Source organism: Peromyscus maniculatus, chromosome 11 (genome assembly GCF_049852395.1).
Source record: "Peromyscus maniculatus bairdii isolate BWxNUB_F1_BW_parent chromosome 11, HU_Pman_BW_mat_3.1, whole genome shotgun sequence".
Classification (NCBI taxonomy): domain Eukaryota; kingdom Metazoa; phylum Chordata; class Mammalia; order Rodentia; family Cricetidae; genus Peromyscus; species Peromyscus maniculatus.
Genome location: NC_134862.1, coordinates 65661512 through 65675267, shown reverse-complemented (window position 1 = coordinate 65675267; position 13756 = coordinate 65661512). Strand labels below are relative to the sequence as shown.

The following is a 13756-nucleotide window of genomic DNA, read 5'->3' as shown; positions in this document are numbered from 1 at the left end:
CATACCCACACATTACCTACCTGATGTCTGCCAGCCCCGTCTCCAGGAAGGTATCGTGTGTGCAACACTCATCACAGGATGAGGGTTCATTATCAAAGTGCACTCCAGGAAGAATGTCATCAGGGGGATGCTTACTAATCATCTGCTGGACCTTACATTATCTCCTATATGCCTATAAAGATCTGCTTAGCTTCCCTGTCAATTAAAATCCCAGGAGAAATACTCCAACTCAAGCCCACTTTGCCGATAAAATATTTCAACCTTTATTTAAAACAAAACACAACTTGCAAACCATGTGAGATACGACAAGAAGCAGTCCCCGCCAAGGGCATCATTTATTTACATCAAGTTTAACACTGTTAGCAGTTCACAGTCAGACAACAGAGTGAGAGAATTAAATTAGAAAGACTGGAAAATCTATTACAGTGACCATTAGGAACAAATACTTGACCCCAGCGGTAGTGTGCCCCATGACCGATCCCACGTGGTCTCACTGGGCACTGTGTCCCCTTGTGCACACAGGGCCACCGTGGACTTCCTCCCTGTGCATCGCCTACGCCTGCAGTGTAACCTTTGGTATAAACATCAGGGTCTGAAAGAATCTGAATTAGCAAGTTTAGGACAAAGTCTATCAACCACCATAAAATGTTCAAATTTACTTTTACCACGCAAGCACAAAATGGGGTTTCTCCACTGATAGTCATTACGGAATCCGACTGCAAGGAAACAAAGTGCGGTCTAGAGGGCCGGCTTGGTGCGTGCAGTGTCTGGAGCTGTGCAGGGCAGCTCGCTCACTGCATTACTGCCGCTGCCTCAGAGAGGGAATCAGGAGCCGTGGGGCCAGTACCTCCCCTTCTCGTTAGTTTCTGGTGACTCATTTTCCTGAAGGTCATTTCTCAAGGTCTCAGCAAACGCTTCTCATGATGGAGTTGAGGTGGTATTATTGGAAGCTAGCCGTGGAGACGGAAGAATGCTGGTTCCTCTAGCCCTGACCAGTAGCACTCTTACCATTCACAACACACAGACAGCATGGGTCTTAAGAATACCAGGCATAATGTGGGGAACTAATGACCCTGAAGCATCTCGGCCTTCTGCAGTAGTCTCTGATTCAACAATAAACTTATAACTGCTGAAAATAAGAAATTTTTATTAATCCCTACTCGCCACTAAATTGTATGGTCCCTAAAAACAAGATGTTCAACTCCTATTCAGAGCCTCAGAAACAAGCCCAAGCAAGTTGCACCCACAAAACTCTCTAATTCCTTTACTAACTTGTTAGCATTTGACAATGCCTCCCCCATGTCTTTTATAAAGGATTAGGGTCTGTACTCTAGGAAGAGCTGAGTAACTCAGGACCCACAGAACAGCTCCATTCTTCCCTAAAGATGCTATCGTCTGAGGAGAAGTGGACATATTTCCTTTCCCTTAGATGGTGGCAGGTGTGCAGACCCAGTGTGCCATCCGTCCTCTCTGGCTGACGGGTTCTGCTACTGTGTCCAGGGTTATCAGCACCAGGGAAATCGAGATTATTATTATCCAGGAGGGGTGAATAGTCTGATCTGCAGGTGTACACAGAGCAAAGGAAGTGTGTGTGGAGGGAGGGTGGGCCTGGAAGGGGTCTCCTTCCCTCAGCTCATCACAAGGGCTGAGAAAGGTGAAGCAGCAATTTACCAGCTGGCATTTTGCCCAGGAAGGAAGGGTCTTCTGAACTGACAAGGACTTGGAGGCCTGGTGAAGGCTGTTTCAAGCAGATCTAGTTCAACAGTTACACACACCAGCCCAGCAGGCAAGTACTTCTCCCGACAGTACTCAGGAACCCATCTGTGAAGGCACAAACCTCTGAGCATGGCCTCTGCCACTGCCAGCTTCTAATCAAGATGACCTGCCCCAGACCTTATCCAGGGAACAGCACAGGGGCCTCCTGGGTCACGTGGGGAGCTAGTCCAAAAGGAAAGAGTTATCATCGCACACACAGTCAAGATGGGACACACACACGGCATGGAAAGCAGCAGCCTTACAAAGACAAGCTGGAGCCAAGAATCAGCTGCCAATGCTCTTGAGCAGGGTGAACCGAGCCAGCTGCCTCGGTAGTGGGACCACAGGCAACAGCAGTGAAGTTGGGCCGCTGTGCTGTGCTGACTAGTGCAGGTGACAGGAACGCAAGCACTTCTGACCCCTAAGCTGGAAAACTGGAACTCTGCATACGACAGCAGGAGTGGGCCCAGTTTTAGAAGCATCCCAAGGCCTTGCTTCTCTACTCGGAAGGCAATGCTCGCAGCATGGAAGCCACGGGAACCTTGGGGCTGCCTCCACCAGTCTGTGCACAGGTTCCCTGGGAAGTAACTGCCTTGCTCTAGGCTCCTGCATGCCTCACAAAACCTAAACAGGCATTTTTCAAAGAACTGGGCTACCAACTTGACGAAGCTAAGGCAGCTGATAGGAAATATAAAAAGTACTGGCCATGGCAGATGCTGAGGGCATAAAGATGGGTCCCAGATCCAGGAGAAGCAAGTTAATGCATGCAAGATGACGAAACAGATCATTAAGAACAGAAATAAAGATGACTCTGTCAACCCAGTATCGACTCCCCTGCAGACACAGCCTATGATGACAATGATCTCACTAGCAAAGACAGACAAACATGGGAAGGTCAGCATAGAGTGCAGCTGGATGTAGTCACCTCCACATGATTTACTAAAAAAATACAGGGAGGTCAGAATATAGAGTGCAGCTGCATGTAAGCTGCCTGCCTCCACATGATTTACTTGAGTATATGATTATCTAATAGGTGAGTTAAGCCCAGCTTATTTAAAAAAAAAAAAAAAAAGGAGATGATAAATGTCAATGTCATTTATAACTGGTGGAGAAATTCTAGAAATTCTCCAAGTACATCAGTTCTCTACCCACAAGTCCCCAGGGCATTATTTTTAAAAAGATACTGTCAACACGAACAGGAAATGAGTCTGCTCTGACCACAGCAAGGACACTAGTTGAGCATGTACTAGATGACTGATCAGAAGAAAGAGGGCCTTCACTTTCCAATCAAGGGCCCGGACAAGCTGTTGGGCTCCAAAGGGACTAACCCACCCTCCTTCGAGTCTCGTTCTGTAGCCCAGGTTCGTCAGGAACGTGAGATGCTCTTGGCTCAGCTTCTTCTCTGCGAGGATTACATGCCACCACTTTACTACCTCTTAAAGAGAAGGAAACCACAAAGCCGGTCCCCAGTTTTCCCAAGTTCCTCAGCTCTGCACTATTGGCAAACATGTGCAGTATCTCTACAGATTCATTTATCAGTTTCATATGTAACTCTACATGTAGCAAACCACAGAGGGGATTCTCTACAGTAGTCATAATCCAGCTTTGTAATTGGATTGCATTTATTTCTCCAGGTTCTTTCCCACTATCCCACAGTCATTAAAATGACACAACAAATTTCTTTTTGAACAACAAAGGAATGTAGGGACTGGTTTTCTTCTTCTTTTTTTTGAAGCAACTCAAATTGGTATTTTAAACTACCAAGTGCAGGTTTCTGCGTGGCTCAAGTCTAGAAGGCTAGCGCTATGCTTGCTTCATAACCGAGTTCCAGGAAAGGCTTCTTTGGCTGCACTGTTACTGACATCCAAGCCCTTGCTAGCCAGGGCCCACTACAGCCTGTGCTTTAGAAGTGTGCAGCACCATGTATACTGATTGTCTATGGCCTTGGCATCTCACGAGGCTGCCGCAGGTGTGGTGGAGAAACGCCACAATGTCAGGACTCCTGAATTCCAGCCTCAGCTCTGCCACTGACTGCTCAAGATAACGGACTAGTGACAGCATCCTCTCTAGTTCCTTCTTCTCTACCGAAAAGGGCACAAATAGTGCTCTGTTCAGACAGTGCTGAGTGTTTGAAACTCGGAGAAGTTCTTGGGAAACACACTGGCTACTCTCTCACCGCACTGAGAATTTCAATAGAGAGCGGGACTAATGTATCAGTTTCCCTTTAAAAACCTCGAGAGGACTACTGTGTGCTCCCGGGTTAGGAGTAAACACTAACAGTTAACATTCATGGAGTGCTCAGTGTGCACCAGGCACCTGAGCTACCTAGTCTATCAACATCACCTCACACTACTGACATTGCTGTATCCTCTGAACTCAAAACCCCCCTGTCTTCATTGTAACAAGAAACGGTTTTTACCAGCCAATCGTCAACTAAGGGTGGGAACACTTCTAACTGAAACCTGAAAATGCTGCTGGAAACTAGTCTCCATTATGATGACCTTATGCAGAGGCCATCCAGAAAATGACCCAATCAGTGTTTCTCATGACAGATCACAGCTTGGTGCACCATGTTCAATTCAGTTCAATTCACTACAAAACATAGCTTTTAAGAAGGGCCCATTTTAACGTCTCTAGCTCTCTCTCTGAACGTCATGATGGGAATCATCTGAAACTGTAAAATATAATTGTAGCCAAAGCTTAAAAACCAAAAGCTTCCTGTAAAGCATAATGAGGATATACTCAATACAGAACGCAGCACTTGAAGGTGGGAAATGCAACTGAAAGCACACGACTTGTATAGGAACATGACGAAGCTGTGGCAAGCCATGCATCACATGACTCCAGGAAATGCCATCTGCTTTCTTTCCAGGCTACATAAAGTTAAGTTATAGTTTTTAGTTTCTAAAAGCAGTTTTCTCTGCTTTAGATTCAAACCTTTTAATTTACTGATTTTTTGTTTTGTTTTTTAATTTTAAGCTGGTCCCTTGCAGGTAGATTAAAAAAAAAAAAAAAAAAAAAAACCCTAAACAATGCTTTCATAGCAAGTTGACAGTGTCTCTGTGAATGGGGCCCAATCCCTGAAAGCTACACCGCCCATGCATCATGTGGAGTGTGCTACAGTAGTTAACGCTACTCGTGACAGTGTTGAGGAAAAGATCAGTTCAACTCAGGGATTTAGTGATGACCCACTTGAAGCAGGACAGATCTGTGCTACCCTCCGTGAGACTTGGCCTTGACTCAGTCCCTCAGACTGAGAGAAGGGAGCTGAGATACTCAGTAGTGTTTCTCCAAGTCTGTTTTCGAACTTTGAAGGGAAAATCAAACAACCAACCAACAAACAAAACAAAACAAGACCCAAACCTGAAAACAACAATCATCTCTTATGACATCCCATTATGGCAGGGTAGACTTTAAAAGTAGCATTAATAATGGCCTCCAATTTTAGCTTTCTCCTCCCTACCTGTACAAGGCTAACTGCTAAAGAGATTCAAGTTTAAGGGAGCACAGGATGGTGGGGAGTGGTGGTGGAGGAGGAGGAGGAGGAGGAGGAGGAGGAGGAGGAGGAGGAGGAGGAGGAGGAGGAGGAGGAGAAGGGAAATTCGCTTCCAGCTACTGTGAGGCCTTTGACCTGATCCCTGCTGTGCAGACCCAGATGGCAGCTGGGAACACTCACACCTGCAGGAGGAGCCTTCTCCTCCACTCCAAACCCCCTCTTACCCTGAGCCTTCTTTGAGCAGCAGTGCTAAGTATCCAAATTGCCTTTCTTTCTAATGAAAACTAAACCTCTTCCTTGGTCAAGGATGCCAAATGCAAGCTGAACTAGCTTCCCCTTAGGATTCTGGCCCCATTACTGTAAGCACAGCAGTTCTAAAGTTTCCTAGTTGTGATTCAGCAGAGAGAATGAGAAGCGACCCAATGTAGCAACACTAAGTAAAGAGCTCTCCAGAGAGGCTCTCAAAGGGAGCTGCATATTAGTCTGCAAAACACTCTTGAGAATGAGGGCTATTGCCTTCAATTAATAGATCAAAAGATGGGGTGGCTACTTGACAGTGGATCGATGACAGTCAGGAAGAAAACATGGCTCAGTGCTGAATGCCCATCTTCCTAAATAATACTCTTTTGGAAGAAGAAAAAAAATCAAGATGTTTTGTATTAGATTCTCTTTGGGGAATAAAAGGGGTGTTCATAAAGTTAAAAAACAACAACAACAACAAAAAAAAAAACAAACTAAAATTAGACCCAGTACCAAAAACATCAACAATTTGTATCTTATAAGTTTCTATTCCATGTCACCCTATTAGCTTTCATAACTGTAGGTAGGGAAGGGAAATGCCTATTTTTCAAAGGCAAAACCTATTTGCAGGTTAAAGCCTTATTAGGTTTTTTAGTCTAATTGGTGCTCCCTGAAAATAACCCACTCCTTCTATAATGCACTCTTAAAATAGAGGTGAAAGACCAAAATAAATAACCCAACACATATATATTCCCAGCACAGACTCCAAGTTCGACAAGAGGGTGGCGTGTTCCGTGAGCAGAGGAAAAGGAGGTGAGAATACTGTGGAGGCAAGCCCTTAGTGAACGCCTTCTCAGACCACTGTCCACCCAGATTAGTGTGGGGATCAAGGGAAGGGGAAGGTGCAAGTAGCCCTGTGGGTCAAGCAAGCTTCTCTTCTCAGTCTCAGGCCTCTGGGCCCAGCCAGTTCCAAAAAGGTACTGCATCTCCTTGGTATTTAATGAAAAAAGGAGTATACATAGCTGCTCAAGTGGCCATCCTGTCAGTATTCAGGGGCAGAGGGTCTCCCCTATGAGAAGCTGTAGTGACCACTATTTTCAACATTGACGCTGGGTAATGCCCTGAATGCTGCCAGAAATAAAGGAAGACAGCCTGCCCAGTAAGGGACAGAGAAGAACCATTAAGAAGCCCCCCTATGCCCATGGTTTACAGAGAGCCACCAAGAAGCAGCAAGTGGATACTGGTCCATTAGAAAGTAACATACTAGAAGAGTGGGAGGGGTGACTGCTAATTACCCTAAGAGTTTTAGAGGTGTCAGTCTGACTAAATGTCCCTCGAATTCTGTACTTCCTGCACCGACTAATGCACCCATGGTAAACAGGACAAAAGCAGATGGAAAGGGCCATGTTTCCCAGCTTAGTATTCTAGCAATCAAATTTGCAGTTCTTGCTACAGCAGCAATGACCCATGGAAGCAAGGCCAACAGCCGCTTCCAACAGCCTTGAGTAAGACACCTGCTATATCCCTCACTCTGCTTCTTCCTGCTCCTCGAATTTGAGTGGTGAACTGAAGCACAATCACCCCCAGGGCCTGCCAGGTCAAGGCCCGTTTCATCGACAGAACAACTGAGACAGCCCAAAGGACACCACAGGCTAGTCCAGCCAGGGAAGGGCTGCACTTGAGGACATATACATGATGCTCCCTTACTTCCCAGTGCAGTTCCCACTCTGTCCACGCCGCCCGGCTCCACCAGATGGACTTATCTACTTATGTGATTTCCTTTTTTGCTATTTTGAGATGAACCTGTAAACGTGAGAATTCAGGGATCTGAGGTACTTCACATAAACACACTCAAGTATTAGTCTTTCACTTTTTAAAAACAAGAACACAGGAAAACAAGTCCCTTTCCCTCTCCCCTCAGATATGTGTGCATTTCCCACTAGGCTGACAATGGCTACCTCTGCACCACATCACTAATTTCCTGTACACACGACAATAAGTTATTAAGGACAGGGTTTGTCCCAGGCACACCAGCAGCTGTAGACGACACCTGCAGCTCCTGTAGGCTAAGTTCCAGTTTGCTCACAGCCTCTCGGAAGGCAAATTTGTTTCGAGTCTGAGGGATGCAGTCCACGTACCCTGAGCAGTAGTCAAGCAGCTGGTGCCCAGTGTCTACCAGTTGGCTATTGGGCACAGGTTCCGTGATTGCACTGGACAGTAGGTCGGCACACTCCAGCAGGGCCTCTTTGCTGATTTTGTCAGCTGAGATTTTCTCAGCTGCCTGTTTGGTTTTTCTCAGGGCCACCTTAGTACCTGCTGTGCCATTGGCCATTTTGGCTGGCGAGATGGAAGATGTGGGCAAAGGCACTTGAGGTGGAGGCATCACTGGCCTCCCAGGTTTCCCACTACTGGGCACTGGCCCTGGAGCTGCCTTTTTTCCTCCCTCTTGGGTTTCTGGAGTGGGCTGTCCTGCAGGCGGGGCAGTCGGCTCTTCCTCGGGGTCTGAGCAGGTGGATGGATGCTGCAGTAGTCTCATCACTGGTGGTGGGGGTGGGGCACACTTTGGTTTTACCCGTCGGGGTCGGTCCTTGTCTCCAGAGGATGTGACCTGATGCTCAGATAAGAGCTTGAATTTATTCCCCTGAGAGTCTGTGCCAATGAGCTGCACATCAGCTGGAGTGTGTTTCAGAGTGGGTGAGATAAGGACTGGCACTTTGTGGTTGTGGGTAGTTGGGAGGACAGCTATGGCCTTGGCTGGGGAGGACCAGCCTGGCTGCTCTCCATCCTCTGGGACTCCAGCGACTCCAAGTCGCGCCCCACCATTCCTTTCCTTGCCTTTGGGGGCAGCTGCCACTCCAGCCACCCCTCCCCCTGGAGAGTCACTCTCTGGGATGGCTGGATCAGGGGCTCTCAGGGGAAGAGCTGTGGCTCCTCTGGGCAATAGTTTGGCTTTTGGTCTCTCCCTGGCTGGAGCAGCACCTTCCTCAGATTTTTTTGGAAGCATGTCATTAGCCCTGTCCACATTCTCTTCTGGCTGAGAAGAGGTGGACACTGTCCTTTCCAGCTGGAGTTTGGACCTCTGGCAGTTCCTGGGAAGGGTCATTGCCATCCTATCCTGCTCTGGAAGCCCTGAGGACATGGAAGATGTAGAGTTTGACCTTGGAAAAGGCTTGGAAGTGTCATCACTGGCTGTGGGTTTACCTGCTCGTAAGCCCAGTGTCTTTTTGATTAAGCGGGGTGTAAAGAAGCCTGTGATGCCAGACCACCCACCCCCAGCAGTGCCACTGCCCCCACCCCCACCACTGTCATCAGTACAGAGGCTCCTCTGGGCAAAGCTCCCCCCATAGCACTTGGCTGGCACCAGATTCGACTCTTGCTGGCCGGGAGTGAAAGAGAACCCATCAGCATGCTGTAGAGAAGCAACAGATGAGAAGTTACCCGTGAGTTCATATTTCTTGTGGGGCTGGTTCTCCATTTCACGAAAGGAGCTGCTGCGCTTAGGGGGCGTGGGGGCATTTCTCTTTTTCATGAAGGAGCTGAAGAAGCCTCCCTTCCTATCCCTGGTGAAGCATGTCTCTTTGGCATCTTCTAAGAGGCTGCTAGGTGACTTATCTCTTTGCTTTCGAGGCAGAGCTGGGGACCCACTGGAGGCTTGTGCACTTCTAATGAACCCTGCTGAGAAATGGCCAATCAATAACAGGAAAGACAAAAGGTGAGCCAATGAGCATGACTAAATTAGAAAAGTTCTGTCTGCGTTTATTACACATCAGATGGCCTTGGCCTTACGTAGGACATTAACAACTACACCACTGCTTCGGTGACTAGTGTCCAGTTGGGATGTGGACAGTAATGGTGACACTCGCTCTTGGTTCTGCATGCACCCTTCTCTACAACCCAGATGCACCTGTCATCGCTCATCTGGGTAACTATCTGGGAGCCAGGGGCTGAGAAAACAGAACTGGTAAGCAGGTTCTCTACAGCATGGACAGCTCCGCCCATACTGCCAGGGCAGGGCCAAGGCCCAGAAGCATCCTGCTCTGACCCCTCGTACCTGGTGCTGAGCTGGATGCCAGGATCTCGGAGGCATCAAGACCCCCATCTACATTCTCTTTGTTTTCCCCCTGCTTCTTCAGGGTCCGAGTCTTGGAAGGAAGTAGAGGTAATCGAGGCAGGTATGGAACCACAGATGACGAGGAGGCAGCTCTCCCAAGCTCCTCAGCCACCTCTGTAAGAAAGACAAGGTCTGGTCAAAAAGACACTCCTAAGACAGAGAACAAGGCATACAACTGAAAAAGGAAAAAAGGAGAACAGAATACTGAAGTTCATAAATGCAGCTGGGTGAACAGTCTGTGCTATAGGCCCAGATGCTCAGAAGGCTGAGGCTGGGGATCCATTCAGCACAGAAATATGAGACTAGCCTGAGCAAAGATGTTATCTTGAAAATAACAAAAATAAATTATACAAAGCACAGAAATGAAGTCAGAGTATATAATCTTACGTGTGCACAGGAGCTTATATATGTGGAGGACAGAGGCCAATGCCAGGTGCTTCCCCAACTGCTTTCTACCTTACTCTTTGAGACAGGATCTCTCCTCAGCCTAGTGCTCACTGTTTTAGCTAGACCGACTGGCAAGCAAGCCAGTGATCTTCTGATTTCCATCTCCCAGGGGTGTGCTGTCACGCCCAGTTCTGCATGTGGGTGCTGGGGATCTGAAGTCAGGTCCTCTGACCTGAATGCCAAACACTTTACTAACTGAGCTACTGCCCGCCCCATGTATACTCTCACGTGCAATTTCTTTTACTCAGCATTATTCCTACAGATTTACATGTTACTGCATGTGGTGGGATCTCTTCCTCATTGTATAGTAGTATTCTGATGTGTGATACTACCAAAATTCATTTGTCCTCCTAATGATGGTTATTTAGGATGTTTCCAATCTTAGCTACTATGAATATGTTGATACAAGCTTGTTGGTTCACAAGGCCATGTACATCTAATTGATGTGAATGGATAGGTCATGGGGTGCACATTCACTGATCTTATGTCAGGTTCTGAACTATATAACAGCCATAACAGTTTACACCCACACTGCCAGTGTGTAAATGTTCTGGCTACCTACTCAGCATGCCTGCAAAAACTGGATGCTGTTACTCTGTAGTGTATGTAACTTGATTTTGCTCATTCTGGTAGGCATGCCATGGGAATCTCATGGTTTAATCTGTTATTTCCTGCTGGCAAGTGACGTTGCTCATAGCTTCACATGCTTACTGGGCTCAATGGGCATTGGGAGAGCCTCCCTTACTAAGTGCTGTTCGGATGCTGAATAGAGGAGACGCATGTCTGGAGAGATTTCTATTTTTAGGTTGCAGTTTTCACTGAAAAGGAGAGTAATATAATTTATTCCATTTCATGCAAGTGAAACAAATCAATTCTCTCTCTCTCTCTCTCTCTCTCTCTCTCTCTCTCTCTCTCTCTCTCTCACACACACACACACACACACACACACACACACACACACACACACACACACCCCAACTAACCAATTGCGATAGGAAAAACAAAAGCCTGATTCTTTTGAGCTGGGGGTGTCACTCGGGGGTAGAATATCTGTCTAACATGCATGAAAACCTTGGGTTCGCGCCCCAAGTACCTATATTAAAAAACAAAAAAACTAATAAACAAAAACAACCCTCCCCCAAACAAAACCTGATTACCAAAATAGTGTTTACTCTATCGGTCACCCTTGGCTGATTTAACCAAGTCATGAGTTTTGTGACTTTTTAAAAAGATTTATTTATTATGTATATAGTATTCTGCCTGCAGGCCAGAAGAGGGCACCAGATCTATTATAGACGTTTGTGAGCCACCATGTGGGTGCTGGGAATTGAACTCAGGCCCTCTGGAAAAACAGCCAGTGCTCTTAACCTCTGAGCCACCTCTCCAACCCCAAAATGTGTTTTGTTTTGTTTTTGAAACAGTCTCACTATGTAGCCCTGGCTGACCTGGAACTCCAGGAGACCCACTTGCCTCTGCCTCCCATGTTGCTGGGTTTAAAGGCGTGCACCACCATTGCCCAGCTGAGCTTTGTGGCTTTTACTAAGGCAAAAGTACACTCTTGACTCCTAAACAAAAACGAAACACAATCAATTAAATTGTAAAAATGTTACCACTCAAAGAATTTTTATTACATTTATTTGGTGTGTGTGTGTGTGTGTGTGTGTGTGTGTGTGTGTGTGTGTGTGTTTGTGTGTGTGTGTTATGGACAACTCAGGGAAGGAGGAGGAAGATATTTATATTGAAATGTTGATGCTGTACTCTGTTTACCTTTTCTTCTTACCTCATGTGATTAATCACTAGAGGAAGACAAAATTCAACTCTTAATTTTTTCTAACATTTGAAAACTTAAATTACAAGATCAATTCTGTGCAATGATAGAGGGAGAAAAAGTTTGTACAAACTTCAGAACTGTATCACAGTGTCTAATAGACAGGTGAAACTAAGACTTCTGTATTCTTAGCTCTCCAAGAACAGGCTCTTACTCCAGAGCACAAGAAAGCTGGTTACTAACTTTAACAGTCTCATGATATAGCTCAGGCTAACCTTGAACTTGAGATCTTTCAGCCTCAGCCTCTTGAGTGCTGAAAGAACTGGTGTGCCACCACACTGCTTATTGCTTGACTTCCTTAGGTATGAGTACTACGTACAAAATCAAGCAACTTCCTGCATGTGTCCATATACTTCCTGTATGTGTCCATATACCCATTTCTTGAGTAAGGACAAGCTTATCTCTATTGATAGCTTAATATATTTAAGAATATAATTTAAGTATTCAGTTATGTGGTTATACAATCAACAGTCCACTAGACGCTTAGGTTGTTCCTATGTTTTTCAGTATTATAAACTATACTCAGATGCCACATCTGTCTATAGAAATCTTGGTTATACTCTATTTCTAGAAATGAAATTTCATGATATTGATGGGGGAGATCTAGGCCTTGCCTTAGATGTGGTTTAGAATTAGAATTTATTTATTTATTTGCTTGTTTGTTTGTTTATTTATTTCGTTTTTCGAGACAGGGTTTCTCTGTGTAGTTTTGGTGCCTGTCCTGGAACTCTCTCTGTAGCCCAGGCTGGCCTCGAACTCACAGAGATCCGCCTGGCTTTGCTTCTCGAGTGCTGGGACTAAAGGTGTGCGCCACCACCGCCCGGCCTAGAATCTATTTGTTTTTAAAGATTTATTTTTAATTACGTACATATGTGTGGGTATACATACATGAGTGCAAGTGCACACAGAGACCAGGAGAGGGCACTGGAGCCTCTAGAGCAATGGTTCTCAACCTTCCTAATGCCATGACCCTTTAGTATCTGACATGTGACCCCTGTGAAAGGGTCGTTCAACAACCCATGGGGTCACAACCCATAGGCTGAGAACCACTGATCTAGAGCCAAGAATTACAGGTATTTGTGAGTCACCCAAAGTTGGTGCTGAGAAGTAAGTTCTGGTTCTGGCCCTCTGCAAGAGCACTAAGTGTCCTGACTGCTGAGCTGTTTTTCCAGCCCCTAGAATATTTTCACACTTATTTTTAAAATCTTCTTTGTATTGTGTTAAGAACTACTGAAGTTACTGATTTTCTTTGTAAAAACCGAGTAAATTTCAAATCAAAATGTAATTTTCAATATGAAATATGATATAGAAAACCTCAAACTCCAGGGTGGTGATGCCGCATACCTTTAATCCCAGTACTCGGGAGGCAGAGAGGCAGGCAGATCTCTGTGAGTTCGAGGTCAGTCTGGTCTACAGAGTGAGAGCCGGGGATATACACTGAAACCCTGTCTCAAAAAAACAAGTAAAAGAAAGAAAGGGAAAAAAAGAAAAACACAGAACTAAAAAAGTATAAAAAAAAGCAGTAACACAAGAAAAATAAAGGTCAAAAGTCAACTTTCAACACTTAAAAACTGCAGGAGCTGCCCATTTTTGAAATGACCATCACTGCCCTGCAACTGGCCACCAGCAGTCACCTCCTGCTGGAAGACTTACCTTCCGAGATGCTGGAGTCATGAAACATTGTTTCAAAAGCTTGATGGGTTTCAGCAAAAGATGGCCTGTCAGCAGGGCTCCACTTCCAGCCTGCAGCAGAAGAGAACTTACAGCCTCCTGACAGTCATGCCCCGCAGCACACCAGTGATGGGGTCCACGCAGCACACCAGTAATGGGGTCCACGCACCACGGCGTGTGCCTATCAGAGTGCGGCGTGTGCACAGGA

General features: G+C 46.0%; 1 protein-coding gene across 12 annotated transcripts in view; it reads right to left on the bottom strand.

The window, feature by feature from the left end:
- Positions 1–239: 239 nt before the first annotated feature.
- The window catches only part of Abl2 (ABL proto-oncogene 2, non-receptor tyrosine kinase), a 103847-nt gene continuing 90330 nt past the window's right edge, over positions 240–13756 (bottom strand). For 4 of the 12 annotated variants that reach the window (XM_076547736.1, XM_076547730.1, XM_076547737.1 and 1 more), the window contains 3 exons: positions 13531–13620; positions 9543–9716; positions 240–9166 (listed from right to left, as the gene is read on the bottom strand). In XM_076547736.1, coding sequence (XP_076403851.1) covers positions 7446–9166; positions 9543–9716; positions 13531–13620 — 1985 coding nt within the window. In that variant the 3' untranslated portion in view covers positions 240–7445. The remainder of the gene's footprint in view (positions 9167–9542; positions 9717–13530; positions 13621–13756) is intronic. The other 8 variants (XM_076547726.1, XM_076547731.1, XM_076547739.1 and 5 more) reach the window with 3 other exon arrangements.